The sequence below is a fragment of the Lycium barbarum genome, chromosome 2 (genome assembly GCF_019175385.1).
Source record: "Lycium barbarum isolate Lr01 chromosome 2, ASM1917538v2, whole genome shotgun sequence".
Classification (NCBI taxonomy): domain Eukaryota; kingdom Viridiplantae; phylum Streptophyta; class Magnoliopsida; order Solanales; family Solanaceae; genus Lycium; species Lycium barbarum.
The window spans coordinates 58,118,463-58,145,913 of NC_083338.1; the positions used below are offsets into that span (position 1 = coordinate 58,118,463).

Sequence of the window (27,451 nt, forward strand, 5' to 3'; positions counted from 1 at the left end):
ATGCAAAAATCCAATCACATAACTAACACATTTGGTCTCACAACCTTAGCTAAATGATTTGGCTACTCATACTCATTAAATAAAAAGTAGTGGCAAAGAGAATATTCATGGAACTTACAATAATGTTAATGAAGAAGATGACAAAAATATAGAGAATCTTCTTAAAAGCTTCCACAATAAATGATATTCAAAGCTTCCTCAATGCTAAAAGACAACTGAAAAGTGAAGAGTGGGGAATATTCAATTATGTGCGCAGAGCACTAGGTACGAGTATTTATAGAGGGAGGACAAAAAGTCAAATTTCGGACAAATATAGCAGATGCGATCCAAGTTTGCGGTCGCAACTGGAGTTTGCGACCGCAGAATGCTCAGCAAGTCTTCGATAACTCTTCAGAAGATGCGGCCTCAGCTTGAGTTTGCGGTGCCGCATCTGTTCGCAACTTCAGGCATGTAGCTTGGTTCACTGGGTGTTCGAGCTTCCAACATGCGACCGCAACTCCGAAGTTGCGGTGCCGCATTCACGTCGCAACTTGGTGATCTTTTCTCAGCTGACTGTCATTTTTCTGAGCAAAAGATGCGACCGCAAATCCAATTTGCGGTGCCACATATTCGCCGTAACTTTATGCTCTTTTGCCCTTTTTTTTGTTCCATTTTGTCCCTCTTTTGTCCTCGACTCACAAAATCTAAAAACACACGCAAACACGAACAAGCACTTGAAAAGACTACTCAAAAAGTATAAGTTGTGGATGTAAAAAGCCCTAAAATCCACGACTTATCAATCTCATCTTATGATCACTGTTCCTTCAAGGTGAGATATGTTCATGATGATAGATCCATAATGATAATCGAAGGTATAACGACCTTACATCACTCCGATGAATTCAGAAATGTGTTCTCAAGGAATGTATTGTAAGACATGAATAGTATGCTAGTTATAAGATTCTCCAATGAGGTACTTAATGTTAGAAGGAAGGCTTATGATGTATCCAGAAATTGACTAAGAATTAGTTAATCAGGAAGAAGTCTTAATGGCCAAGAAATGCATTTATAAGTCTTATGAAATCATGTAGGCATTAACAGATAAGTAATGATCATGAGGAGTGCATCAAAATCACCCATAAAAGTCTAGTTATGATGTTGATTATATTTACCACCGTTGTACAGCCAGTTGGGTAGATATGTATTTATTACCATGCTATGGCTGGTTGGGAAGTTATTACCACAGAGTTACGACCGATTTGGCAGATATGCATTTACCACCATACTATGGCTAGTTGGGCAGTTACCACTGAGCAGTCGGGCAAATGTGCTCTATCATCGAGCGATAATCGGATAGGAAGTTACCACTGTGCTACGGTCAGTCGAGTAGTTACCACTGATCAGTTGGGCAGATAGCACCGAGATGATAAATAGGTCAGAGACACAGTATTACACATAGTGTACTTAAGCACAGGAAAGTATAGAGAGACATACATGCTAGATTCTCATTGGTAAGTCAGAAATGCCAGGTTGATTCTTATCCTCCTTCTTTACAGTATATGTTTATTATGTTGACTTTTCGCCTTACGTACTCGGTACATTATTCGTACTGATATCCTTTTATTTGTGAAGGCTGCGTTTATGCCCGTATGTATAGAAAGACGAGGCGAGGATCCTCCACAGTAGGTTGCCTCTAGGTACCCGCTCTGATTGGTGAGCTCCAGTTCTTCCTGGTGCATTGCCGAGTCAGGGATTGTAAATGTGTATTTTTGTGTTATGGGTACGTCGGGTGCCCTGTCCCGACTTATACGCTTTGGTTATGTTCCTAGAGGCTTTGCAGATAGTTTCCTGTATACAGCTTAGTTATGTCATGTCAGTTGTTATGTTAGCCTCGTGGGCCTATTGCACATATACATATACATGATATTATGTTCATGGTTAGCCTTATTTTGTCATTCGAGACATAGATGACGTGAGATATAGTTTGGTTAGCTCGGCCCTAGTAAGTTGCCGAGTGCCAATCACGCCTCACCTAGGTTGGGACGTGACAAAGTGGTATCAGAGCAGGTCTATCCTAGGGTTGTCTGCAAGCTGTATCTAGCAGAGTCTTGTTTATGGCATGCAGTGCACCACAATTATAAACAGGAGGCTGCAGGGCCTTTAGGAAGATTTCCTTTCTTTCCCATCTTAGATCGTGCGATAGAACCATATTATGAGGATTCCCCTTTTCCTGACCATATTTTATGATTTTAGTAATGCCCGTGATGAGGAAAACTTCAACTGCCCAGAAGGGCAAGTCAATGGCAGGTAGGAGAACTGATCGGGTACCATTTGTTGATGTTGAGAAGGGCGATTCCCAGATGAGGTTCTATCTCAGACCTCTTATCCCTCGCCGGCTCCAAAGGAGCATGTGGGAGCTCCAGCACCTCCAGTTCCTCCACCTAACGCCTCAGGTCAGGAGATGCGAGAAGCTATTCGGTTGTTGACGCAGTTAGTAGCCACTCAGGCCCAACAACAGGGTACGGGCTATAGTGATAGGGTCGTTAGTGCCAGAGTTCAAGATTTTATTAATTTAGACCCTCAGAATTATTTGGGTCGAAACGAGATGAGGACCCGCAGAATTTTATAGATGGGATGCTGAGGACATTGCGAGTGATGCATGCTTCAGACACCAAGTCAGTAGAGTTAGCTTCCTACAGATTACAGGATGTGGCCGTTTTTGGTATGATACTTGGATGTCTTCTAGAGGAGTTAATGCCCCTCAACCCGTGTGGCGTAGATGCCCATTTTCGACATTATTTTCCACCAGAGATTCGTCGGGTGAGAGTCAACAGATTTTTGACTTTTAGGCAGGGAAATAGAAGTGTGCGGGAAGTATAGTCTCCCGTTTAACTCTTTTGCTAGGTATGATCCCACTATTGTAGCAGAGATGGAAGAACAAGTGCACCGATTTGTGGCGGGACTCGAGCTGCATCTGATTAATGAGTGTTCCACAAATGCTTTACTTGACGGTATGGACATTTCCCGTATCCAGGCATATGCTCAGAATCTAGAAGATCAGAAGAGACAGCAGTCCGAGGACTTGGGTGAGGGTCAGCGTAAGAAGGCTAGGTCTTCCAGTCAGTCAGAGGATGTTAGGGGTGACTTTAGTCCCCCATATTCAGTTGTTAGTACCCCTTCACCATCACAGAGGTTGTATTATGAGAGGTCTCCTTATTCTGAGTCAAGTCGGGTTTCGAGGGCTTCGTGTTTTCAGCACCGAAGGGACTCAACGCAGATGCGGATACCTCCTCCACGATGCAGTCAGTGTGGTAGAGCCTATTTTGGACAATGTCGTCAGGGCTCTGATGTATGTTATACATGTGGAATTTCAGGTCACTATATGAGGGATTTCCCGATGAGGGATACCGATGATATAGCTCGGCCTACTGGATCAGTAGCAGCTTCATCTTTTTCGGTACGCTTCCCAGAACGAGGCCCTCCGACATCGGCCGATAGAGACAGAGGTAGAGGTGGAGCGTCTAGCTCCGGCTGTGGTCAGAACCGCATATACACTTTGGCTAGGCACCAAGATCAGTAGCAGCCACCCTATGTTGATACAATTATACTTACTAGTTATGTTATGTGTGGCTAAAAGAGTTACTATTGCTTGTTGTGGCCCTATGTGGCGTTGTATAGTCTGGGTTGCTATGTCACTGGTTAGTAATGATACAGTTACAGAAGAAGTTCTGCCAAAACATTTCTATAAGATTTCTGAGAGCTTAACAATCGAGGACGACTGTTTTTAAAGGGGGGAGAATGTTACACCTCGAAATATTTTGCATCATTTGCGTCGTAAGTAAAATAACGTAAGCTCAGAGAGGTCATGTAACCCTTATAAGGTTAAGGAATACTTTTACAAGTTCTAACCAAGTTTCTAAAGGTTTCGGGATCAAGCGAATTGAAGAAATTAAGCTTGTCAAAATTTTGGAAAACTTGGCAGAATTTTGGACAGGAAATTCTGGTCCAACTTGAGGGAGGTTTATCTCCTAGAATATAACGAGTTATGGAATGCATAACCTATGTAAATTGAATTTCATTGAGTCTATTTTCCAATGCAACAAACCGTTCGTCGATACGACATCGAAATAGAAAGTTATGAGCGTTTCGAGATAGGCTGCCAGATGGCTTCTCCGCAGGCCCACTTGCAAAGTCAGTTCCCGACTTTCAAAGGGTATATATACCCCCATTATCCCTCTTTTATCATCATTTACACTTCTTTTGAACTCTAGAAGCCTTCATATACTTCTCCTAAACACTTGTAGCCCCTTAGATCAAGAATTCAATAAGATTACACTAAACTAGTTCATGAAAAGTGATTGTTCTTGCTTCTACTTGATGTTGTGGTGAGTTTGGTCTTGAAGAAAGTTGGTGTGGCTAAATTTCTTCAAGTATAAGGTATTTTATTCATCTTGACTTTGATATTGAGTTATTTTTGGAGGATTTTAATGGTTTAAAGTGAAGGAAAACATAGTATAAACGTCGTAGTTTGATATGTTGATGTTGTTGGCTTATGGGTTGATTTTCGAAGGAAGTTTCGGATGGATTTGTATATGTTTGCCATGTAGTATCTTGATTATGTTATTGTTGATGTTGTTAATGATGTTTGGGAGTTGTTTTGAAATTTGGAGGAAGTAGACGATATAGGGGAAATGCTGTCTGAATTCCGTTAACTTATTAAGTAGCTAAGTTTGAGTGTGTAAGTGTTCTTATGGCTTGATTGTTATATGAATCATCTTAGATGTAGATTTCCAGGGCTCGGAAGGTAGAGTTTGAGTGACTAAGTAAGCAGCAAGGTATGTTAAGGTTGTTCCTTTCTTTCTTAAGGCATGACCCTATTGTTATGAACTTTCCCAAATGATGTCCATATTGTCCCTATTCCTAGAAATACTAGAAGCCTATGTTCTTGATGTTCTTATGATATCATTGATGTTGATCTCATCTTATAATTATTGTTCCTTAAAGGTGAGATATGTTCATGATGATAGATCCATAATGATAATCGAAGGTATAACGACCTTACGTCACTCCGATGAATTCAGAAATGTGTTCTTAAGGAGTGTGTTGTAAGACATGAATATTATGCTAGTTATAAGATTCTCTAATAAGGTACTTAATGTTAGAGGGAAGGCTTATGATGCATCCAGAAATTGACTAAGGATTAGTTAATCAGGAAGAAGTCTTAATGGCCAGGAAATGCGTTTATAAGTCTTATGAAATCATGTAGGCATTAACGGATAAGTAATGATCATGAGGAGTGCATCAAAATCACCTATAGAAGTCTGGTTATAATTATGATTATATTTACCGCCGGTATACGGCCCGTTGGGAAGATATGTATTTACCACCATACTACAACTGGTTGGGCAGTTACTACCACCGAGCTACGGCCGGTTGGGAAGAAATGTATTTACCACCATACTACGGCTGGTTGGGTAGTCATTACCACCGAGCTACGACCGGTCGGGAATATATGTATTTACCACAATGCTACGGCTGGTCGGGTAGTTACCACTGATTAGTCCGGCAGATACGCTCTACCATCGAGCGATAATCGGATGGGCAATTACCACCGTGCTACGGCCGGTCAGGCAGTTGCCACTGATCAGTTGGGAAGATCTCACCAGGATGATAAGTAGGTCAAAGACACAATATTTTACATAGATGTAGTTAAGAACAGGAGAATATAGAGAGACATACATGCTAGATTCTCATTGGTAAGTCAGAAACGCCAAGTTGATTCTTATCCTCCTTCTTTGCAGTATATGTTTATTATGTTGCCTTTCCGCCTTATATACTCGGTACATTATTTGTACTGACGTCCTTTTATTTGTGGACGTTGCGTTCATGCCTACAGGTATAGACAGACGTGATGAGGATCCTCTACAGTAGGCTGCCTCCAGTTGCCAGCTCTGATTGGTGAGCTCCATTTCTTCCTGAAGCATTGCCGAGTCAGGGATTGTATATGTGTATTTTTATGTTATGGGTACGTCGGGGGCCTTTTCCCGACTTATATGCTTTGGTTATGTTCTTAGAGGCTTTGCAGACAGTTTCATGTATATAGCTTAGTTATGTCTTGTCAGTTGTTATGTCCTTTTGGGTCCATTGTACATATACATATGCATGATATTATGTTCATGGTTGGCCTTCTTGGCCTTATTTTGTCATTCGAGACATAGATGATACGAGATATAGTTTGGTTCGTTCAGCCATAGTAAGGTGCCGGGTGCTAATCACGCCTCACCTAGGCTGACACGTGACAGGTGATAACATTTGTCATCGTAATACTATTTTACTTCTCCTATTCTATATAGATAGATTTTCTATTTTTTACTTGGAATTATATGGTGATGACACTTGTCATCGTAATACTGTTTTGCTTCTCTTATTATATATAGATAGAAGGTTATATGGTGATAACACTTATCATCGTAATACTGTTTTGCTTCTCCTATTCTATATAGATAGATTCTTATTTATGTCAATTCAATCCGTAAAGTTAAGCCAAATTAGTAGGAGTGTTCATAATTCGTTATATACTAAATTATCAAATCAAAATTGAAAATTTTAGTATTCATATTCGATGTTTTGGTATTTATTATGATATTTGGTTTAAATATTTAAGAAATTAGATATTCGGTATTTAGAAAAAAAAAATACTGAAATATTAATATCGTACTAACATACATGTTAAATTACACAATCTGAATATTTTGAATTATTTCATAAATATAAAATACCTAAAATATTACTTTTTTTTATCCTTAGGGTTTTCTTACCTTTTCCATCTTTATTTTCATTATTACTTACTTGTCCTTTTTACCTTTTTTATTACTCCCTATTTACCTATCCAACTTGCTTTAGAAATCATAAATGGACAATTTTAGCCTACAACCTGTATTCACTGATGGTAGTCTTATTCAAAAGTTCATACATGAGCATGCAGGTTGATAGCGTCCAAATCCACTCCTCAAAGAGAAAGTGTACACGGTCGTCGCAATATAATTTACCCAACTAATGAGTCGGGGTCGAATCCACAGGGAACAATATAAAGGTGGTTGAGAAAGTAAAGGATTTATCACCAACTAAGCTAAGCCAAACACTTTTTTAATATTTGATTTTTGATTTAAAAACTAACAAAGATAAAACTAACCTAGAAAGGAAGTAAAATGATCAATGACCACAAGCATGGATACAAGGAACTCTCAAGTAACGATCCAATATATTTTATGATTTTACAACTAAGAGCGGGTTTATGTTAATAGATAATGATTTCTAAAATCTCATTGAAAGTCTTCAAACCAAATCAATGAATTTCACTCTAAGCTTTTCCAAGCCTTAGAGTGTGATATTAGGCATAATCAATTGAACCTCAAGTAACTATCCTATCCCTAGCTGATTAGATGGGTTTAAAGCCCCAAATTGTTGTTAATTAATCTTTCCCAACCTTAATTTTCCTCTTTCAAGCTCAAATCGAAGTAAATGGGCGAGTCCTAGGGTTAGCTAATCCCTTAAGAAACATTCAAGAACAAGATTAATTAAAGAAACAATAACCCACTTCATTAGAGATAAACATCATTGAATACATAAGCATAACAAGAGTTTCATCCAAAACATGATAATGAATATTCTCATAAATAAGATTCAAGTGAGACAATAAAATACAACACACTTAAATATGAAATCTAATAAGGAATTGAAGAAAGGGTTACGAGTTTTCTCATTAAAGCACTTCAATCTTCTCTTCCAATGGTGTGGTTGATGATGAACCCTTGCTTCTAAGCTTGAAATGTGGCCAAAGATGAAAAATAATGCCTTCAAGTCTTGCTTTTGTAGTCCCAAAATTTTCCCACTCAAATTACACCAAAACGGCACCTGATTTTCATTTTTTGCAATTTTGGCCTGTTTTTGCAATTCCGTCCCATTTTTGCAAAACTGTTCACTTTTTGTCATTTCTTCAATTTGGCCTCTTTTTGACTTTATTTCTTCCAAAGCTCTTCTCAATCGTATGAACCTATAAAATGGAAGTAAACGGCATTAAATGCACTATTTTTTCAATCAAAACATAGCAATAATCTAAGATTAAAGAAGAAATAAGTTGATAAAATACCAACATATCACAGGTCTCTCTTATCTCACTCACTCTCTAAAAATTTGAAAGTTCCAGAAAGCAATTTTTTTTTTATTTAGTGCTTTGTTCAAGATTCTTTTTACTTCTTAAAGACAAATAAGAAAGTTACAATTCTCTATTTAAGCCGAATATTGTACGAAGCCCACCGACAAACACCCTTAAAAACTAGGGTTATATAGTATAGTACTTTTTTCGTTTCATAATAATTGTTGTTTTTAGCTTGGGCACACCCTTTAAGAAAACTAATCACTCCTAGAAAGTAAGAAGTGTTTTAAATTAACTTACCTTTAATCAAATATTTTGCAAAAGATGTAGATTTTTAATGGTTTCTTGGTTATGTAAAACTCCATTTAGTTAAATAAGATTAAAATTGGAAGAAAAAAAATCAACGCCCTTCTTGATTTTGTGAAACACTACTTAATTTTAATCAAATGAAAAGGTAAAAATACCAAACATCGGGGTCAAGGAAAAACACAAAGTCAATACATATAAAATCGACCTTAAAATCCCTTTCTTTTGTTAAGCAAAATGTCCCATTTATTATTACACAACTTGGACTCTCCCTATCACCATTTTTGAACTCCAACAACAATTGATCAGAAGCTAAAACCCCAAGTCAAAACATTCTTGTTCCTTTTCTACCTACCTTGTTCAAATTCATCCAAATCTTCTACATATAATAGAAAGCTACGCATAGACAATCAATGTGGCACCTCTCTATGGTCAAGTATCCTATTTATCCTTTTTCTTCTTTTTTGGCTTTTTTTTCAATTATTTCATGTAAAAAAATAATTTCCATAACTCGCATTCTTTGATTTTCATAATTCCTATTTTAATAGCACTCTTAAGTAACCTCTAAATGACTGCTTTGAATAACCTGCAAATGGGGGTATATTTCCACTCCTCTTTCCGGTACATATTGTTAATTATGGGTGCTTTAAATAATTGGTAAATAGGTGATTTATTTCACCTCCTTAATGTAGGTTTGTACATATTCCAAACCTCCATATTATAAATTGAGCACAAGAATGTATCAGCTTTCATTCCTTCTTATTTGCATTTATCATTTTCTGTTTATCTATAGTCAAGCATTTGTGTTCATATACTTGTGATGATTTCTATCATAGATTTTAGTGTTCTTATGTAGTCCCACCTTTAACTTATGAATTAGCATGTAGTTTAGGGATCCGTTGACAGAGGATTTTTACCATATATATAGCTGAATTCAGGAATAAGTTTTCGCATTTTAATTTTTTATATTTTTCTTGAATTTTCAGTCTTATGTCACTGGAAATACTGGGGTGGTGTGGATGAGATTATTTTGATTATCGTAGATACCACCTACAATATAAACATTCGAGATGTATTTTCATATGGATCTTCATCTGAAAGACAAGTTGCATAAGGTATACAATTGTACTCCTATGTACAATATATACATAGCTATTCAATTTTTTTTGGCTTATGTTACCATGTAATTTTTCTAGGAGACCAGAACGAAAACGAGATTTAACGAGAATTATCCATTATGCCTAGACCTTAATCCTTATGAACCTCTTAAAAAGAATCACTTGAATATAGATTCCTGGAGAAGTATCACAAATTCTTTTTCTTCTTTGAGTAAGATGTACTAATTACTGGTGTTACTATTCTTAATAATTACTAATCCATAGCTTAATGAAGACTGTATTCCATTATTAATTTTTTCTTTGTTCCTAAGCCGAAGGATGATCCCGTAGTTGTTATATTATTAAGTGAATCATATTTTTGTTAAGGTTTGCTAAAGACTCCTTCGTGACAGGATATCATTTACTCCGAAAATTATACTGTAGTAACTTTTCTTACTATGGAGTTCTCATTTTTATGAGGCTTTTGGAGACTTGAGTTACGTAACATACAATGGTATAGGTCTTTTTTATATTCTAGAAGTTAATTGCCAAAACTTTTATAAATTCGTGAGTATTCATATTTAAATTCATGATCTACTTCAAATTCAATAAAACATTTACCAGTAGAACTAATTTTTGATGAGGTACCGACCAAATTATTCAATCACAGGCGATTCAATTACTGTTAATAGCAATGAGAGTGATACTATTCTATATTAGCGTATTAGCAATTATAATTCTGGTCTTCTCAAATTAACGTCCGTACTCCAATTGGTGTAGCGGGTGATTTTGACATTTTTGTTGAAGGTTAAAAAAAAAACTCATTCGGAATTTGAATATTATACATATGTTTTTTTTTTTTAAAAATTAAGCTCGCAAGCAACTTATATTGTAACATATATCAATGGAATGAGTACTTGAATGGAGTTAATTTAGCAAAAACGTAACTGAAATTGAAGCAAACAAAACCCATATATAGTCCACTTGGTGCGAGGCTCGACCTACAGGGAGAGGGAGGTTATTAAGAACCCGCTAGCTCCAGAACGGGAGGCGGCTCCTTGGCCTTTGATATTTTCTTGCAAGTTAAAGATCTTTTATGCTCGAAATTTGAATATTGTATAAAAAAAAAGTTAAACTTGCAGGCAGATGATGTTGTACATACACATTTGTTTATAAATAATCACTTGCGTTGAAGTTAATCTCTTTAAAAGAAGTATCTGAAATAGAAGCAAAAAATTGTAACTTGTGTGGATGTGTAGTTATGTACTTCACTTGGCAAAAAGAAAAGTTGGTGAAATTTGAAGAATTTCGAGAAAATGTACCAATAATATGTTAATTGTCTTTTTTCTTTATGGTTATAGTTTAGTTAGATTTTATTTCATGTTTCTTTCATTTTAATAACAACTTTGTCAATTTTAAGAAAAAAAATCAGATAATGAAAAATGCAATTTATCTAAACTTTAATTCTGACAAATATAAAAAAAATATTATCTTTCTGATTTAATCAATACTATAATAAAATTAAATTTATGTCTTCTATCACAACTAAAATTATAAAAATATTATTTTTAAAATCTATTGATATCTTTCATAATCGCGCTAAACACAGATAAATTCACTAGTTAAGAAGAAATTCGGGATAATTTTCTTCAAGCTAGGGTTATCTTATAGTATTGCAGTAATTGATCTATTTAGCCTTTTATTATAATTAAAGATATAAAATTAGGGTGTGTTCGGTACGAAGGAAAATGCTTTCAAGAAAATAAGTGGGTCCTACTTTCGTTAGAGAAGTAAGTTTCATCATTTTTAAGAAACTTGTTTTTATGGAGAAGATATTTTTTAAATTTTAACATAACATGAAAGAAATTGAAGAACACTTATTTAAGTCAAAAACATTACAGTCAACGAGGAACACAAAGTCAATATCATATAAAATCTATCCTTAAATCCCTTTATTTTGTTGAGCAAAAATGTCCATTTATTATTTACAACTTGGCTCTGTCTGTCACCATTTTCGAACCCCAACAACATTGATCAAAAGCTAAAACCCCAAGTCCAGACATTCTTGTTCGTTTTCTATCTACCTGCTTAATTAGCTCTAGTCTTGTTCTACTTCATCCAAATTAAGGTGGGAGTTGCCAGAATTCACAATTTTCTTGAAGTTGAGCTAAGTAAAATCTTGAAAATTTTGACCAACGATCACCCTTATAAACTAGGGTTGTATAGTATAGTAGCAATTGGTCTGTTTAGTCTTTTATTATAAGAAAAAAAATATAATATTAAGGGTGTGTTCAGTACAGAGGAATTCAATTTTTTTTTCATGCTCGGTTGGTCAAAATTTTTGAAAAATATTTTTATGGAAAGAAGTTCTTTAAAAATGAAAAAAAGTGACTTTCCCAAATGGATTTAGGAAAAACAAATTTAACAAAGGATATTACACATTGATTATATCCTCCCACCATTCAGCACACTTCATTTTCATCTCCAGCCACGTAGCCCCATTCCGAGTCCGGAACCAAAATGCCTCCAAAAAATCACTTTGAACCAAAATACTCCAACAAAAAAAAAATTACAAAACTACCTTTAGCGCAGTAATTTACTGCGCTAAAGCAGTTCACGAAGACAAAGCTGTTAACTGCTTTAGCGTAGTATTTTACTGCGTTATAGAAGCAGTTAAAAAAAAAAATCTATGACGCCGTAAAATACTGCGTTATAGAAACAGTACAAAAAAAAATTGGCCAACTTTATTTTTTGCAACACTTAGTGTTTTTTTTCATACTTTGACCAATGATTAGTCGTGTGTCAAGACTCCGAAACGTCAATATTGTATATAGAACCTGATATTTGTTTTATGCGTACAATAATGTAGGTTCAATACATCAAGGATACGTAAATGTTCGGATCGTCATTTTAGGAGTTGAAAAGGTGCCTGAAGTAAGTTTTATTTGTAAACTTTAGGTTTAAGTGTTCTATATACATAGACGTCCATTTTTGTTTGAAGACTTGTTGTCATTAGCTTAAGGTTTTAATTTTTAGGGTTTAGATTTATTGAAAATAAAGCCGTTTCCAAAAGGTTTTTAATTACTTTAGCGCAGTATTTTACTGCGCTAAAGAATATTTTTTTGTTTGTATAGCGCAGTAAAATAGCGAGCACTAAAAAAAAAAATTGGCAATTTTTTTTTTTGCAACACTTAGTGTGTTTTTTCATACTTTGACCAACGATTAGTCGTGTGTCAAGACTCCGAAACGTCAATATTTTATATAGAACCTGATATTTTTTTCTACGTACAATAATGCAGGCTCAATACATCAAGGATACGTATACGTTCGGATCATCATTTTAGGGGTTGGAAAGGTGCCCGAAGTAAGTTTTGTTTGAAAATACTTAGTGTTTGACCGTAAGGTTATTTTAGTCAACTCTATATGTCGAGAAAATTAGTCAGCTTTATTTTCAAAAATTGAAACAACAGAAGTGAAATTGACATTCACAGCTACATTACCCCGTTGAAATCTATTGCGTATCATCATCTTATAAGTAAATAAAACTGAAAATTTCACGACAATTTGGGGGAAAATTGACATTGCATATAAAAGGTGTTTTTTTAAAAAAACATTGGCTCGGCCAAACAGCCTTGCGGCAGTTTGTCCGGATAGATCTCGAAAAAATATGCAAGTTCAAAAAAAAAACACGTAAATCGGTCGTCCGAGCGCAAAGTTATGACCATCTAAAGTTTGATCACTTTACAACTAGTTTTTCTCCCTATATTTTTTAGAATTATATTTATATTCAAGATAAAGTTATGTCTTGATTAAAAAATAACACGCTTAAATCAAAACCTTAAAAAATAAAACACTTAAACCTTAAATAAAATTTACTTCGGGTACCTTTTCAACCCCTAAAACGACGATCCGAACGTTTACGTATCCTTGATGTATTGAGCCTACATTATAGTACGCAGAAAATAATATCAGGTTCTATATAAAATATTGACGTTTCGGAGTCTTGACACACGACTAATCGTTGGTCAAAGTATGGAAAAAACACTAAGTGCTACAGAGAAAAGATTTATTAAAATAAGATGTTGCGATCTTTTTATGGAAAAAAACACTAAGTGTTCCTTAAGTGTGTTATTTTTTAATGCGTAACTTTATTTTGAATATGTTGCAAAAAAAAAAAATCGCGTAAATTGGATGTCCGAGCGGAAAAAACCGCGTATATTCGAAATAAAGTTACGCTCTAAAAAATAACACACTTAAATCTAAACCCTAAAAATAAAAAACTTTAAGCTAATGACAACGATTCTTCAAACAAAAATGGATGTCTATGTATATAGAACACTTAAACCTAAAGTTTACAAACAAAACTTACTTCGGGCACCTTTTCAACCCCTAAAATTACGATCCGAACGTTTACGTATCCTTGATGTATTGAGCCTACATTATTGTACGCAGAAAAAAAATATCAGGTTCTATATAAAATATTGACATTTCGGAGTCTTGACACACGACTAATCATTAGTCAAAGTATGGAAAAAAACACTAAGTGTTACAAAAAATAAAGTTGGCTAATTTTTTTATTTTTTTTGGAATTGTTTCTATAACGCAGTATTTTACTGCGTTATAGAATTTTTTTTTGACTGCTTCTATAACGCAGTAAAATACTGCGCTAAAGTAGTTAACGGCTCCGTCTCCGTGAACTGCTTTAGCGCAGTAAAGGTAGTTTTGTAATTTTTTTTATTGGGGTATTTTGATTCAAAATGATTTGTTTTTGGCATTTTGGTTCCAGACTACCCCGTTCCCACCATCCTACACCCCTAACACAAACACTTTTAAGATAATATTTTTATACATTATGAACACAAAAAAGATAAGTTAGAATTCTTCTTATTTTCCTAAAAAATATTTTCAAAGAAAACATTGTCCGTTATTACCTAACACAAGCATAGGGTCAAGGAGGAACACAAAGTCAATATCATATAAAATCGACCTTAAAATACCTCTCTTGTTAAGGATAAAAAAAAAAAACAGAAAAAAGAAAAAAAGAAAGGTCCCATTTATTACAACTTGGCTCTGTCTATCACCATTTTCGAACACCAACTAACATTGATCAAGAAAGCTAAACCCCAAGTCCAGACATTTTATTTGTTGTGTCTACCTACTTAGCTCTAATTCATCCAAATTAAGGGTTGAAGTTGCCAGAATTGACAATTAACTTCAAGTTGAGCTAAGTAAAACCTTGAAAATTCCCTCAAAAGCGCGTTGATTTCTTGGGGTTGGTGGAATCAATTAGGTCCTCTATTTGAGCTTATCTTCTTGGTCTTTTATTGATTTCTCTCTTTTGTGCTTGTGGTCAAAAGGGAAGAACAATCAGGTTTGAAGTTTTTGACTGGTGAGATTATTTTATTTGCTTTTATGGCTGCTTCTTTTTTTTTTTTTTTTTTTTCACTTAAATGCTTGTTTCTGTGTAATTAAGGTGCACTTTGATCCTCGAGATTACCTGTAATTTTCATTGATCTTTGCAAGTCATTTTTACTGTGGTGATGCTTGTTTGTTTCCTATATTGTTTGGATAGTACAACAGTAAAATATCTTTCTGTTAGGTTTTGCTGCAAATTTGGGGAGCAAGTTGAAACCCATGTTGTAATAGGCTCTATGGTTAGTTGGGCAGTTAGAGTTGTTAGAATTCTGTTTGGGGTATTCGACTCTATTCATTCTATAAAGCCAATCTGTAATTGTAATTAGATTCATTCATTGAAGATAATAAGAAGTCTCTTCTCTCTCTCTCTCTCTCTCTCTCTCTCTCTCTCTCTCTCTCTCTCAATATAGCTATTCTCTCGGTTCATCCCTGAATTAGCTTTCCCCTTCCTCGAGTTGATTCTCCTAGATTGATCATTTCCCATCGATTATCATTCGTGCATTAGGCAGCGACTTTTAGAGGATGGTTAGAGCTGGTGGTGGAGCCAGAATTTTCATTAAGGGGATTTAAAATATAAAGAAGTAAACATATAAAGAAGCCAACGGGATTCAACACCTGATATATACAACAACGACAAACCCAGTGTAATCACATAAGTGGGGTCTGGGGAGGGTATTGTGTACGCATACCTTACCCTACCTTTGTAGGTAGAGAGGTTGTTTCAGGTAGACCCTCGGCTCAAAGAAAGCACCTACTATATATACGTAAAAATAATTTTGATTGTATATACAGTGTAATTTTTGACGGATGAACACCCTTCTGGTACCCTAGCTCCGCCCATGGTTAGAGCAGTAGTTGATTGTTGTGGGGATCAGGGTTCCACCCTATGGCCCCGGCCACTTGATAGAAGGGAGTGTTAGACGGAAACTTCTAGCATAGTAATAAAGTTTATATCTTTATGATAAACCTGTTCTTAGATTTCCACCTGCCTTTCCGGCTTTCCATGTTTCAAAGTCTCATATGTCCATCTTTTTCTTAATTCTTTCTGAAGATAGAGTTGTTGTGTTCAGACAGTATCAATCTGCAGTTAAATAATAATTTTGAACCTAAATAGTGAGTTTATGCCGTCCCTAAGAATGGCTGAGTAAGCACAACTGCTTGGTCTTGGTAGGCAGGATTATTGGGTACTTGTGCTTTTTTTTTTTTTTTTTTTGGGTAGCTGGTTGCCTGGTGGATGAGAATTGGCAAGTTGGCCCAAACACTATATTCACTAAAAAAAGCGAGTGGTTTTTCATATAAATGTCCTGAAAATACGATTGCCAAGTGTTGACTAAATACTTGTGGAGAATCAGTCAGCTGGGTGGGGATTTTTGGGGGGGGGGGGGGGTGTTGCTGAATATATGCTTGATTCTAACTTACCAGAAGTATTCTCCATTCTGATAAAATAGCACATGAGTTTCTGTAAAAATACGGAACAGCAATTCTTAATTCTGGGATTCAGTAGAAGTCTGATTTCCCTTCCTAATAAGTGTGCAGGTGGCAATATTGACTATAAAGCTCAAGTCTCTAACCAATATAAAATGACTAGATAGAAGACTTGAAGTAGAGGCTCTCTATATCCCATACTTATGCTCACATGGAATACAAGTTGCTAACCTGAAAGAAAGAGTTCTGACAAACAAGACTCTCATGTGTGTTTTATGGACAGTATAGCTGGAGAGAAATAGGGTCTGCTTTGAAGGGAAAACACAGCAAATTTCCAGAATAAAAATAGATGTTTATTATATTTGTTTTTCTGGTTCAAGAGAATTGTTATGGAAAAATTGGAACAATATATGGGTTTTCTAGAGGAGTTAGGTGATATGTAGGTGATCTGTTTGTGACAGTAGCTGGTCTGTTGTATTTGTACCATCTTGGTCTTTATTAATAAAATCTTACCTTTCAAAAAAAAAAAAAAAAAAAAAAAAAAAAAAAAAAAAACCACCTCATGTAAGTCTAATAGCAATAATACTTAACCTCAACTAGTTAATATCGTCTTGGTATATTCTTTGTTTTCATTGTATTATGTTAGCTTAGCATGCGTTGATTTCAAAAGATTTTTATGCCTTTTTGGAATACTTTGCTCCATGTGATGTTAGATCAACCTCGTCCCCGTTTAACACTGTCAATCATAGTATCGTTGTGCCTACTGACCCGTGCATCTAGAGATTAGACATAGACTAACTTAGGAAACCTTCGCTCATTTTATCTTTTGTGTACTACTGGCACCGTCTGCCAGCTGTGGTTATTTCTAGGGGTCCAATCTTGTATGACTGTATCGTCTTATTTTATCTTCTATGTGTATTACTTGCACCATCTGCTGGCTGTGATTATTTCTAATTGTCCAATCTTGTATGATCGTATATTCATTCTATTATTAACATTTCTACCACATTCATATTAATATATTGGGAGTTAGAGGTGACATTAATTTCGATATAACATTGTTCACCTCATGACTGTTCTATGGAACTTACCTTTCACTTTGTTAGGTATCTCCTCATCACATAGCACACCCTTGCCCTCTTCCATTTTAGCCTGTGACATCTTCATCACATCGTGCCATTCTCCCACTATTTACAGTTGCGACTTCTATTTACATGTCCTTAATGACATTTATATATTTGATATGACTTTCTTATTATTCTTCTCCAAAGTTTCAATGTATGAGTCATAAGTTTAGTACAACGATAATTCATTCAACTTTGACTTGTTAGGGAGAGGAACAGGCTAAAAGGAAAGATGTGAGATTATAGACACAATTATATAGGAAATACGTGACAATGAGACCTTAATCAACGGAGCAAAAATTAGTCAAATAGGAGTGAGATAAAGGAATGGACGGAAAGGGAATTCTCAAGGGAAGAAGTTTGGAAAGGAGTTGAGATAAAGCCCCAGGATCGAATGACTTCACCTTGATGTTCTTCTGAAAATGTTGGCACAAGGTTAAGGGTGACATATGGGGAAAGTATGACATTTTCGTGAAATTGGGAGGTTTTTTAAAGGTTTCAAAGCTTTGTTGACCTCAATCATAATGAAGGACCAATATCAAAAATGAAAAATAACAGACCCATTTCAGTTTTAAAAGAAAAATCATTTTTGAAAAAATAACAGACCCATTAGTCTAGTAAAAAGTCTGCTGGATTATTGCCAAGATGCTCTGCATTAGACTAAAGAAGGTACTGGACAAGAAACTGTCAACATTCCATATGCATTCATGGAAGATCTTAAGAACAATTGTAAATAGACTTTAGTAAGGTTCTAGATAATTGAAAATTATTATTATTATTATTACAGGTAACTGGAAGAATTTTATTGATGTAAGGGGCCAACTTTAAGAAAAAGCTGGACATAAGTACATCTATAAGATAACTTTACAGTGAGTGTAAAGAACTAAGAAACTTATCCAACGCCTCTGTCTCTAAAACATTTGCCGAGGTTATGTTACACCAAAAATTAAGCAAAAATATACATTTGTGCTTGAGATTAACCACATTGTCCTTTTTGTTATCAAAAACTCTAGCATTTCACTCTCTCCATACGACCCACCAAACAACTGCTGGGATAGGCTTCCAGATGTAACCTGACGCTTTATGCATATCCTGTTTGTTCCATGAGAGGAGAAAATCAACCGTGCTCCTAGGCATGCACCATTTAATACCCACATGACACAGAATAAAATGCCAAATCTGACTGGTGAAGCTGCAATGCAGAAATAAGTGGTTTGCATCTTCCCAATCCCTTCCGCATAGAGAGCAAAAATTACAAAGTATTTTGCCTTTTTTTTGCAAGTTGTCAAGAGTAAGGCATTTTCCATGAGCTACCAACCAAGCAAAACTTTGACTTTGTGAGGCGCCTTACTTTTCCAAATAGTCTGCCAAGGCTGGGATTGTGAAGATGTACCAATAAGAGTGCGATAGCAGCTTCTAATAGAGGAGAGACCTTTAGAGTTGAAATTCCAGAAAAGAGAGTCTGAAGTTAAGCTCAGAGGAGAAGTGTTGAGCAGTGTTATCAAAAGCGAAAAGCGCAAAAAAGCTCTAAGGTTAGCTGGGGCTTTAAGCGCAAAGCGCAAATAAAGCTTGGGCTTCAGTGAAAAAAAGCGCAATGGTGCAAAATTACAAATATATGTATGTTTAGTCTAAGACTAATAATAGTAATCATGAATAACAAATATATGGACAAAGAAACTGTAAAAACATTACGAGAAAGTGAAATATCAATCATCTAGTGTCACCTCTTCAAGAGAGGCTCAATGGCAAGGAAAAGTATGTCTTAGAGCCTTGATGACGACACTGAAGCGCACATAAAGCGAGGCGAAGCCTCGACGAGTTTTGAGCCTCGCTTCAGGGCTTAAGCGCGCTTTAAGCGTGCCTTTGGCAACACTGGTGTTGAGTAGCTCCAAAAGCAGTGAGAATTCTCCAACTTCCCAGTCATTAAAGTTCCTTCTGAAGGGGATGAACCACCCTTTGTTCTGCCATGACTCTGCTATGGACAAGAGAGAGCTAGAAGCTTGTCTGAAAAGAAAGGGGAACAAATCCTTCAGAGGAGAATGACCAAGCCACGCATCATGCCAAAAACTAATTTTCCTTCCATTACCCACCCTGAATGAAGAGTGATCCCCCGGTAAATCCCATAAAGCTCTAATATGTTTCTAGACTCCGAAGCCGAGAGGTGGATAAGGGTTGTTAGTGGTCCACGCTGACAATTATGTACATCAATTGGAGTTAATTAGAATCAATCAGGGATATTTAGAATCAATTAGGATGATACAATTCCTGTAACTATGTATTCATTTCCTATTTTATGACATGCGTAAAAACTATTTAAACCTTTAATGGTTAAAGGGATTAATCAAGGTAAAATGTTCCTGAAACCCGTCCTCTTTTCTTCCACATCATTTTTTCTCTGCTTTTTTGCAAAAGGATGGAAAATTCTACAAACTGCACTTGTTGTTAGTAAAATGGTGGACTCTAAAAAAAAAAGAACTCATTGAGTACTGTGCATCTGCACCTTGAAAAACCATATAATCATATCAATTGGGGCCTTTGGATTTTGTGATGGAGAGGATGGGCTTCGCAATAAATGGATCAAGTTTCCTTCATCAATCTTAGGCTCTTCAACCGGAGCCCCGTAGGATGCTTTTTCTTTGGATTTTAAGAGGGCTCAGGCAACAACAACTATTATCTCCTATAGTATTTATCTTGGCAATCTAAGTGTTGTAAGGTAATCTCTAGAGCAGTTACAAGGGTGCGGCTATTTTTTTCATCGGTAATTTGTAACTTTCGTTAGTAAACCAGCAAAAGGGGATGCTGGAGGCAGTTACAACTAAAAAAGATTACCAATACAGGCTTTGTAATGTGCTAATAAAATCAATAGTACTCGAGCTATCATTTACATCAACTACGGCCTTGTTGTGCCAAAATCTAAGCACAAATATTCTATTTTGTTTGAACTTAAGTACAGATTCTTCTTTCTTCTCAAAATATCTGTTGTTTCTTTCCTTCCAATCTATGTTGCTCGGACTCGGGTACCCAATACGGGTGCCGATCTAGAGGTCGGGTTCTTCATCACATAAATTCTAGGATTTGACGGGATGGAACCGAGTGCAAATACGGGTGCTGGGATACAGCTAATAAATGTTTACGGCATAAAAAGTTGTATAGTACGACATATATAAGTATATATCTCCGTCCATTCTTACTTGTCATATATACTAAAAATAGATGTCCACTTTTACTTGTCCAGTTTGGAAAACCAAGAGATAATTTACCATTTCATACATATTTTACCCATATTATTAATTATTGGGTTGGAAACTTCATGGAATTGTTGGTGGCTTCACAACTCCTAAAGTATTTTGATTGGTTTCAATCATTAGATGACTTAGTAATAATTAGGGGTGATATAGTAAAATTGTCATTCTATTTATGTCTCCTTAAGGGGTGTGCCAAGTCAATACAGGACAAGTAAAAATGGATGGAGGGAGCATTAAACTAACTCTAACAAAATTTAATCCTTTATAAGCACCTAATATTTTATTCATAAGTTATCTCGCGTACTGGTAAAGCGTTCTCATACTCTTAGAAGTAAAGTGGAAATAGGAATATTTATTTTTCATAATAAAGTCATTGTGTTTTCAAATACTAAGGAGATAGATACAATTCCCCTATACTCAATTTGAGGTTCTAGAGCATCCAAACATGTCTGTTTTTCTACTTGGCTAGCAGAGGGGGGCTATGCTTACTGTTGAGAACATGAAGAAGAAGAGGATGCTGATGCGATATGTGCAAGCTATCTGAAGGTATGGGACCATTCCAGTGCCTCATAATTAGTGCATTATAGCGTACTGTGATTGAATTAGCTTGACATGGGATCATTCCCTGTTAAAGAATTTCTTCTAAGTTTGCGCCTTCAAAAGGAAGATCAGGAAAAACAGGCATGGGAAGTAGCTCCTAATATCATATGATTCATATGTTAGGGAATGGTGAACAGAAAGAAATGGAGAGGCTTCTGAAGTCATGGAAAACTCGTTTTACAAATGATGAGATTCTTTTGATTTCTGACCAATAAAAAGAATGAGATACTTTTGATTTCTTGTAAATTTTCACTGTACCGATGAGGTTCATGTTATTACAGGTGAGTGGGTTTTCTTTCGTAAAGTTGAGGTTCTCTACTTTTTGGATACCACTTGTATACAGGGAGACTACAACAATGACAACATACCCAGTGTAATCCCACGAGTGGGGGGGAGGGTAGAGTGTACGTAGACCTTAACCCCTACCTTCAGAGGTAGATAAGTAGGAATTGATCCTTCTTTATACAGGGAGATTGTACTATTATATCAATATAATTATTAATTTTCCAAAATGGGAAATTTTTTTTGTATAGGATGAGAAGGTATCTTCAGACTAACATACTCTTAAGATTCTACACTAACCCTGATAGTTTGTACACATGCTTACAATATACTTTTTGACTTTTGAAGTAAATATTAATCCTTTTAAAATGTTGGGGATCCTTATTCAGCAGCGTGTTATGTGTGGGTTCACGGGAACCCAGTAGTTTTTCTCAAACCCTGTTGATTAAAATATCCACTAAATATCTGACTATGAACCTAGTTATTATTTTATATTAACTTGAGGTCGTTGTAGGAACCCATAAATTTCAAATCTTGGATCCGCCTGTCCTTACCCAAATGAGTTTATTAATAAGAGTCAGCTGTATTACTGGAAACTGTCAATTAGAAAGCTTGTGCTTCTTCCTGGTGTGATTTTTCGCGAATAGAAAACTTCAAGCTGAAGTCAGGTTAGAAATTCACCATCTTGCAAAAACTTAATCTGCTCTTCTATGTGATATCTTGAATCTGGCAAAATGTTATCTAGTTAGTGGTATAGCCTGATTTTGTTCCATGATGGAGAGTTCAACAGATGAGTTCTAGAGATCCAAAGCTAATGATCAAGATAGAGCCCATCTATACATTAGTACGACTCAAGTTCTCTTAGTTTTTGGCATAGTTGCACATCAGTTTTCTTATCTATTGAATTAAAGAGATAATTTATCCAGTTTATCCTCTGTAATTCAACTCAGGTGTATAATCTAGTTGTATACTGTTGATTTGGTTTACTGAGGACTTTGATTCTAATTGACCAGGTGGAATGGAGATATCAGTGTTAAAAGTGCTTCTCAACAAGATCTCCTGTTTATCCCATTTATCATTAAGTGATCACTTAAGTGGTGAACTGGTTCGTAGATATTACTGTAAGATTGAGGATATACTGAAGCTTGTAAAGCCGATTCTCGACTCCATCGTTGATGTTGAAGCGGCTTCTGGCGAGCTGCTTCTGGAAGCGTTTGCTGCGCTTGCTCAACGTGTTGATGAACTGAGGGAGCTATTTGAAACCTGGGAACCATTGTGCAGTAAAGTTTATTTTGTATGTTTGGAGATCTATCTTTTTGTCATAATTTTCATGTGTTGATAAAGCAGATTATCTTATTACTGTCTGCATTTAATACGAATTAAAAAATTTAAAATTGAAAAGAACTCTACTGTTTCTTCTTTGTGCTTATCTAAACTTCACGACCAACATGTAACACATTTTCAGTACTTTCAGCTAAATTGTATCTAGTTTGCTGATATTTTGATTTTGGATGATCCATAGGCCCTGCAAGCTGAAGCATTGATCGGGAAAATTCGAACATGTAGCCTGGAAATACTTGAGCTACTTAAATCTTGTCATAAATGCCTTCCTGCTGATGTAACTTTGACAACTCTTGAGGTAGGTGCTAAGAACATATCTTCGGTGTTTGTTCTTTCTACCTTTGAGTTGCATTCATCTGACCCTTGTGAAATCTTTTTCATTTATGTTTGTGGATTTCCCATCATTTCTAAGGTGGATGTCTTTTGTTTTGGTTGCAGCTCTATATACTGAAAATTAAGTATGTAGATTATGAATTGATATCAATGACCATCACAAAGGTTATTAAAGCTCAAGTGGAAGGCTTAGGAACCAGCCCAGATAGCTTTGCCAAAATTGCTGCTTGCCTAAGCTTGAACTCAAACGAAGAGCTTTTGCTTGAGCTCGTGGCCCTTGAAAAATTGAAAGAGAATGCTGAACAAGCTGAAAAGACTGATGACATTGAATATATTGAGCAAATGATAACTCTTGTTTCTCATATGCACGATTGCTTTGTCACAGTGAAACAATCCCAGAGCTGTACCACTGTGCCAATACCTCCTGATTTTTGCTGCCCTCTTTCACTTGAGTTGATGACAGACCCTGTAATTGTTGCTTCGGGTCAAACCTATGAGAGAGCTTTTATAAGGAGATGGATTGATCTGGGTCTCACTGTTTGCCCCAAGACACGACAAACTCTGGCACATACAAATCTCATTCCTAATTACACTGTTAAGGCACTTATTGCAAACTGGTGCGAGATAAATAGCATAAAGTTGCCTGATCCAACGAAGTCTTTGAGCTTGAACCAGCCATCGTCCCTCATAACACATGCAGACTCTGGTGCATCCAGGGATACCCATGTCTTTCCCCTTACAAGGGACAAAAACTCTTTGTCACCAGACTCCACTCAATCTTTAGGTTCGCCGAGAAAGAGTTTGATTTCGTCAAGTGTAAGCCAAAGAGAGGAATCATCTCCATCTCATCCCCGTTCCTCTTCGGAGGATTCTTTACCTGGAATTGATGGTAATGTACTTGCTTTTGATGTTGAAAGGATAAATATTAGAAGTGAAGACCGGATGGCCCACTCTGGAGAGATAGGTTCACACGGTCACAGTACATTGGTAGCTGATGAACATTCCCCTCTGGGTCATAGTCGAACAACCTCGGCACCTAGCACACTTGCTAATTCAAATTTTTCCCCTGTAATTCGTGGTGATGGAAATAAGTTATCCTCACAGTCAGAAGCTGCTGCTGTTGCTTCCGGAGATGTGGTGATGGATTCCAAGCCTGCTGGTTCTGTCCTTCAAAGGGAGCCAGAGACCAGACCTCGTAATCAAATGATGTGGCGTAGACCATCTGATAGGTTTCCAAGAATAATTTCTTCCCCTATGGTTGAAAAAAGGGCCGATCTTTCAGAACTTGAGGAGCAAGTTAAAAAGTTGGTTGAGGAATTGAAGAGCACTTCCATAGATATGCAGAGAAGTGCTACAGCTGAAATCCGGTTACTTGCCAAGCATAATATGGATAACCGTATGGTAATTGCAAATTGTGGTGCTATTAGCCTGTTAGTTAACCTACTTCATTCAGAAGACATGAAAGTACAGGAAGATGCTGTTACTGCACTTCTGAACTTGTCAATTAATGACAACAATAAGTGTGCCATTGCAAATGCTGATGCAATCGAACCTCTTATTTATGTCCTCCAGACAGGGAGTGATGAGGCTAAAGAAAATTCTGCTGCGACTCTTTTTAGCCTTTCTGTGATGGAGGATAACAAGATGAAGATTGGGAGGTCTGGAGCGATCAAACCTCTGGTTGATTTATTGGGAAATGGAACTCCAAGGGGAAAGAAAGATGCAGCGACAGCTTTGTTTAACTTGTCAATACTTCACGAGAACAAGACTCGTATTATCCAGGCTGGTGCGGTAAAGTATCTCGTAGATTTGATGGATCCTGCTACAGGAATGGTTGATAAGGCTGTTGCTGTTTTGTCCAATCTTGCAACTATTCCTGAGGGAAGGGCAGCAATTGGTCAGGAAGGAGCTATTCCTCTACTTGTTGAGGTTGTTGAGCTGGGCTCTGCAAGGGGTAAAGAGAATGCAGCAGCTGCTCTCTTGCAACTATGCACTAACAGTAACCGTTTCTGCAACATAGTTCTCCAGGATGGAGCTGTACCTCCATTAGTCGCATTGTCACAATCTGGCACCCCAAGAGCAAAGGAAAAGGTTTGATGCCACAAACTTCATCCATTTTCTTTTTTCAATTTTTGTGCACTTATAGGGTGTGTTTGGTATGACGGATAATGATTTCCAAGAAAATATGTTCTCAGAAAATAAGTGATTTTCCTACTCTTTTTCTTGTGTTTGGTATGCAAGTTGGAAAATGTAATTTTAAGAGCATTTGCATATATTTCAAAGCAAAACACTACGAGGTTATTGAATTTGGAGTGCAACTTTTGGTGGTGGTGGTTTGGGGTTTTGGTGTGTGTGTGGGGGGGTGGGGGGTTAGCGGAGGGGATGCATTGGTGTGTTTTATTGATTCGGAAAATGTTCTCTCTCAAATTTTTTATTTTCCTCCATTTTGTTCATTTTTGAGGAAAACATTTTTTTTATGACATGGGAACCCGTAGCCGCTACCCTTCGGGTGCGCACAGGGTAAACCCAGCTCCTGTGCAATAGCTCGCAAACCACACAGGAGAGGTTAAAAAACATTTTCCACGATATATAGTACGAACAACGGAAAATAGGAAAACAATTTCCATCATACCAAACACACTCTTGGTGTATAATATATTTATACCATCAGGTTAAGTTACCTGCAATAACAGGTAACTGTTTATAACAAACATAATATGATAACTTGAGTAAATAACCGGCTATAACAAGTTAAATTACACTGACAACATAAGAATTCTTTGCACCTTCCGTGTTTCTAGCTTAAGCCCTTTTTGATTTTGGTTATGTCTAAATTTTATATTTGTGATTATATGCAGGCTCAGGCACTTCTTAGCTTCTTCAGAAATCAACGGCATGGTAATGCAGGAAGGGGCTGATTTATACATTGAACATTTGGGCATATACTTTTCTTTTAATTAACAGATAATTGATGTGTGTAAATTTGATATTATAAGTAATGTATGTGGAGATCATGGTTCCTCGAATGTTCTGCAGATTTGTGAGATCTGCAAAAGTAAAATTAGTTGGAGGCTCAGATGAGTCCATCTGAATAGTTTTGTATGTAAATGTTGAGAAAATTTTAGACGACCAAGAAATTGCTGATTGCAGCCTTTGTAACTTTTTACAGTGGTGAGATTGATAGATGACAACTTTTCTTTCTTTACTTAGAAATGCAAGTACACTTTTTGGTTTCTCTTTAGATTTCAAAGATTGATAACCAGTGTTAGCTGCTCATTGAACTTGTATTTTACCAGATTAGATATTTGAATGTTGAATATGATAACAGAAGTAATCAGACAATCTGTTTGGTATGTGAGTATTGGAGTCTTATCATGTCATTTGACAAGGCATAATGTTGTTGCAGTTTCTATCCACTTGTTTTTTCTTTGATTGCAAGTTGTTTCACCTGAGCAAAACAAATACTGAGCTATTGAAGTTTAGGCGCTTAATTTACAAGCAGTCCTTCCCAAATAATATTAGGTACCTGGTAAAAAGTCATCCGCAACTAGGGGTGGCAAATGAGTGGGTTTGGTTGGATTTGATTTGGTTGAAAATGGTTTGAACAAAAATGGGTTGGGTTTCAAACCGCTCATATTTTATGTGGGTAAATATGGGTTGGGTGATAAATGGCTAGGTTGGTTATGAGTTAATCCATATTATACAAGTGTAATATTATTTTAAGTGTATGTTTATAATTTTTTTCTTTTGTCAAGTTAAATTAATTTTTTCATATAAATTTCAGGGGTGAGGGGTGGGGTGGGGGTAAGAATTTTTTTTTTTTCATTTTTTATAATTTTTTTATAAAAGTAAAATATGTGAAATTGATTTTTTTGGGGTGCATGGGGGTGGGGGTGTGGAGGTAGGGGAGGGGGTGGGGTGGGGGACCAAAAATTCTTTTCCATTATTTATAAATTTTTTATAGAAGTAATATATATGAAAATTGAAATTTTGTTGGGGGGAGGGGGGAGGGGGTCGTGGAGGGGTAAGATTTTTTTTTCCATTTTTTATAAAACTTTTATAAAAGTAAAATATTTGAAATTGATTTTTTTTGGGGGGGGGGGGGGGGGGGGTCGGAGAGGGTGGGGTGGCGGGGTCATGGAAGCGTGG

The 27,451-nt window shown here is 36.3% G+C and overlaps 1 protein-coding gene across 5 annotated transcripts; it reads left to right on the forward strand.

The window, feature by feature from the left end:
- Window positions 1–14,544: 14,544 nt before the first annotated feature.
- Window positions 14,545–26,507, forward strand: LOC132626552 (U-box domain-containing protein 4-like). Of its 5 annotated transcripts, none has more exons than XM_060341462.1 (6): window positions 14,545–14,926; window positions 21,216–21,292; window positions 22,642–22,922; window positions 23,151–23,267; window positions 23,408–25,393; window positions 26,161–26,507. In XM_060341462.1, the coding sequence occupies exons 2-6, from the start codon at window positions 21,274–21,276 to the stop codon at window positions 26,218–26,220; spliced, it is 2,463 nt and encodes an 820-aa protein (XP_060197445.1). In that variant the 5' UTR covers window positions 14,545–14,926; window positions 21,216–21,273; the 3' UTR covers window positions 26,221–26,507. The 5 variants fall into 5 exon arrangements, with proteins under 5 accessions (XP_060197445.1, XP_060197444.1, XP_060197446.1 ...); XM_060341461.1 differs by having other exon boundaries at window positions 21,219–21,292; XM_060341463.1 differs by having other exon boundaries at window positions 14,545–14,908; window positions 21,219–21,292.
- Window positions 26,508–27,451: the final 944 nt, after the last annotated feature.

Coding starts and splice junctions, on each gene's coding strand:
- LOC132626552 (XM_060341462.1), top strand. Junction 22,923..23,150: donor TGTGCAGTAAAGTTTATTTT/GTATGTTTGGAG, acceptor GATGATCCATAG/GCCCTGCAAGCTGAAGCATT. Junction 25,394..26,160: donor CCCCAAGAGCAAAGGAAAAG/GTTTGATGCCAC, acceptor GATTATATGCAG/GCTCAGGCACTTCTTAGCTT.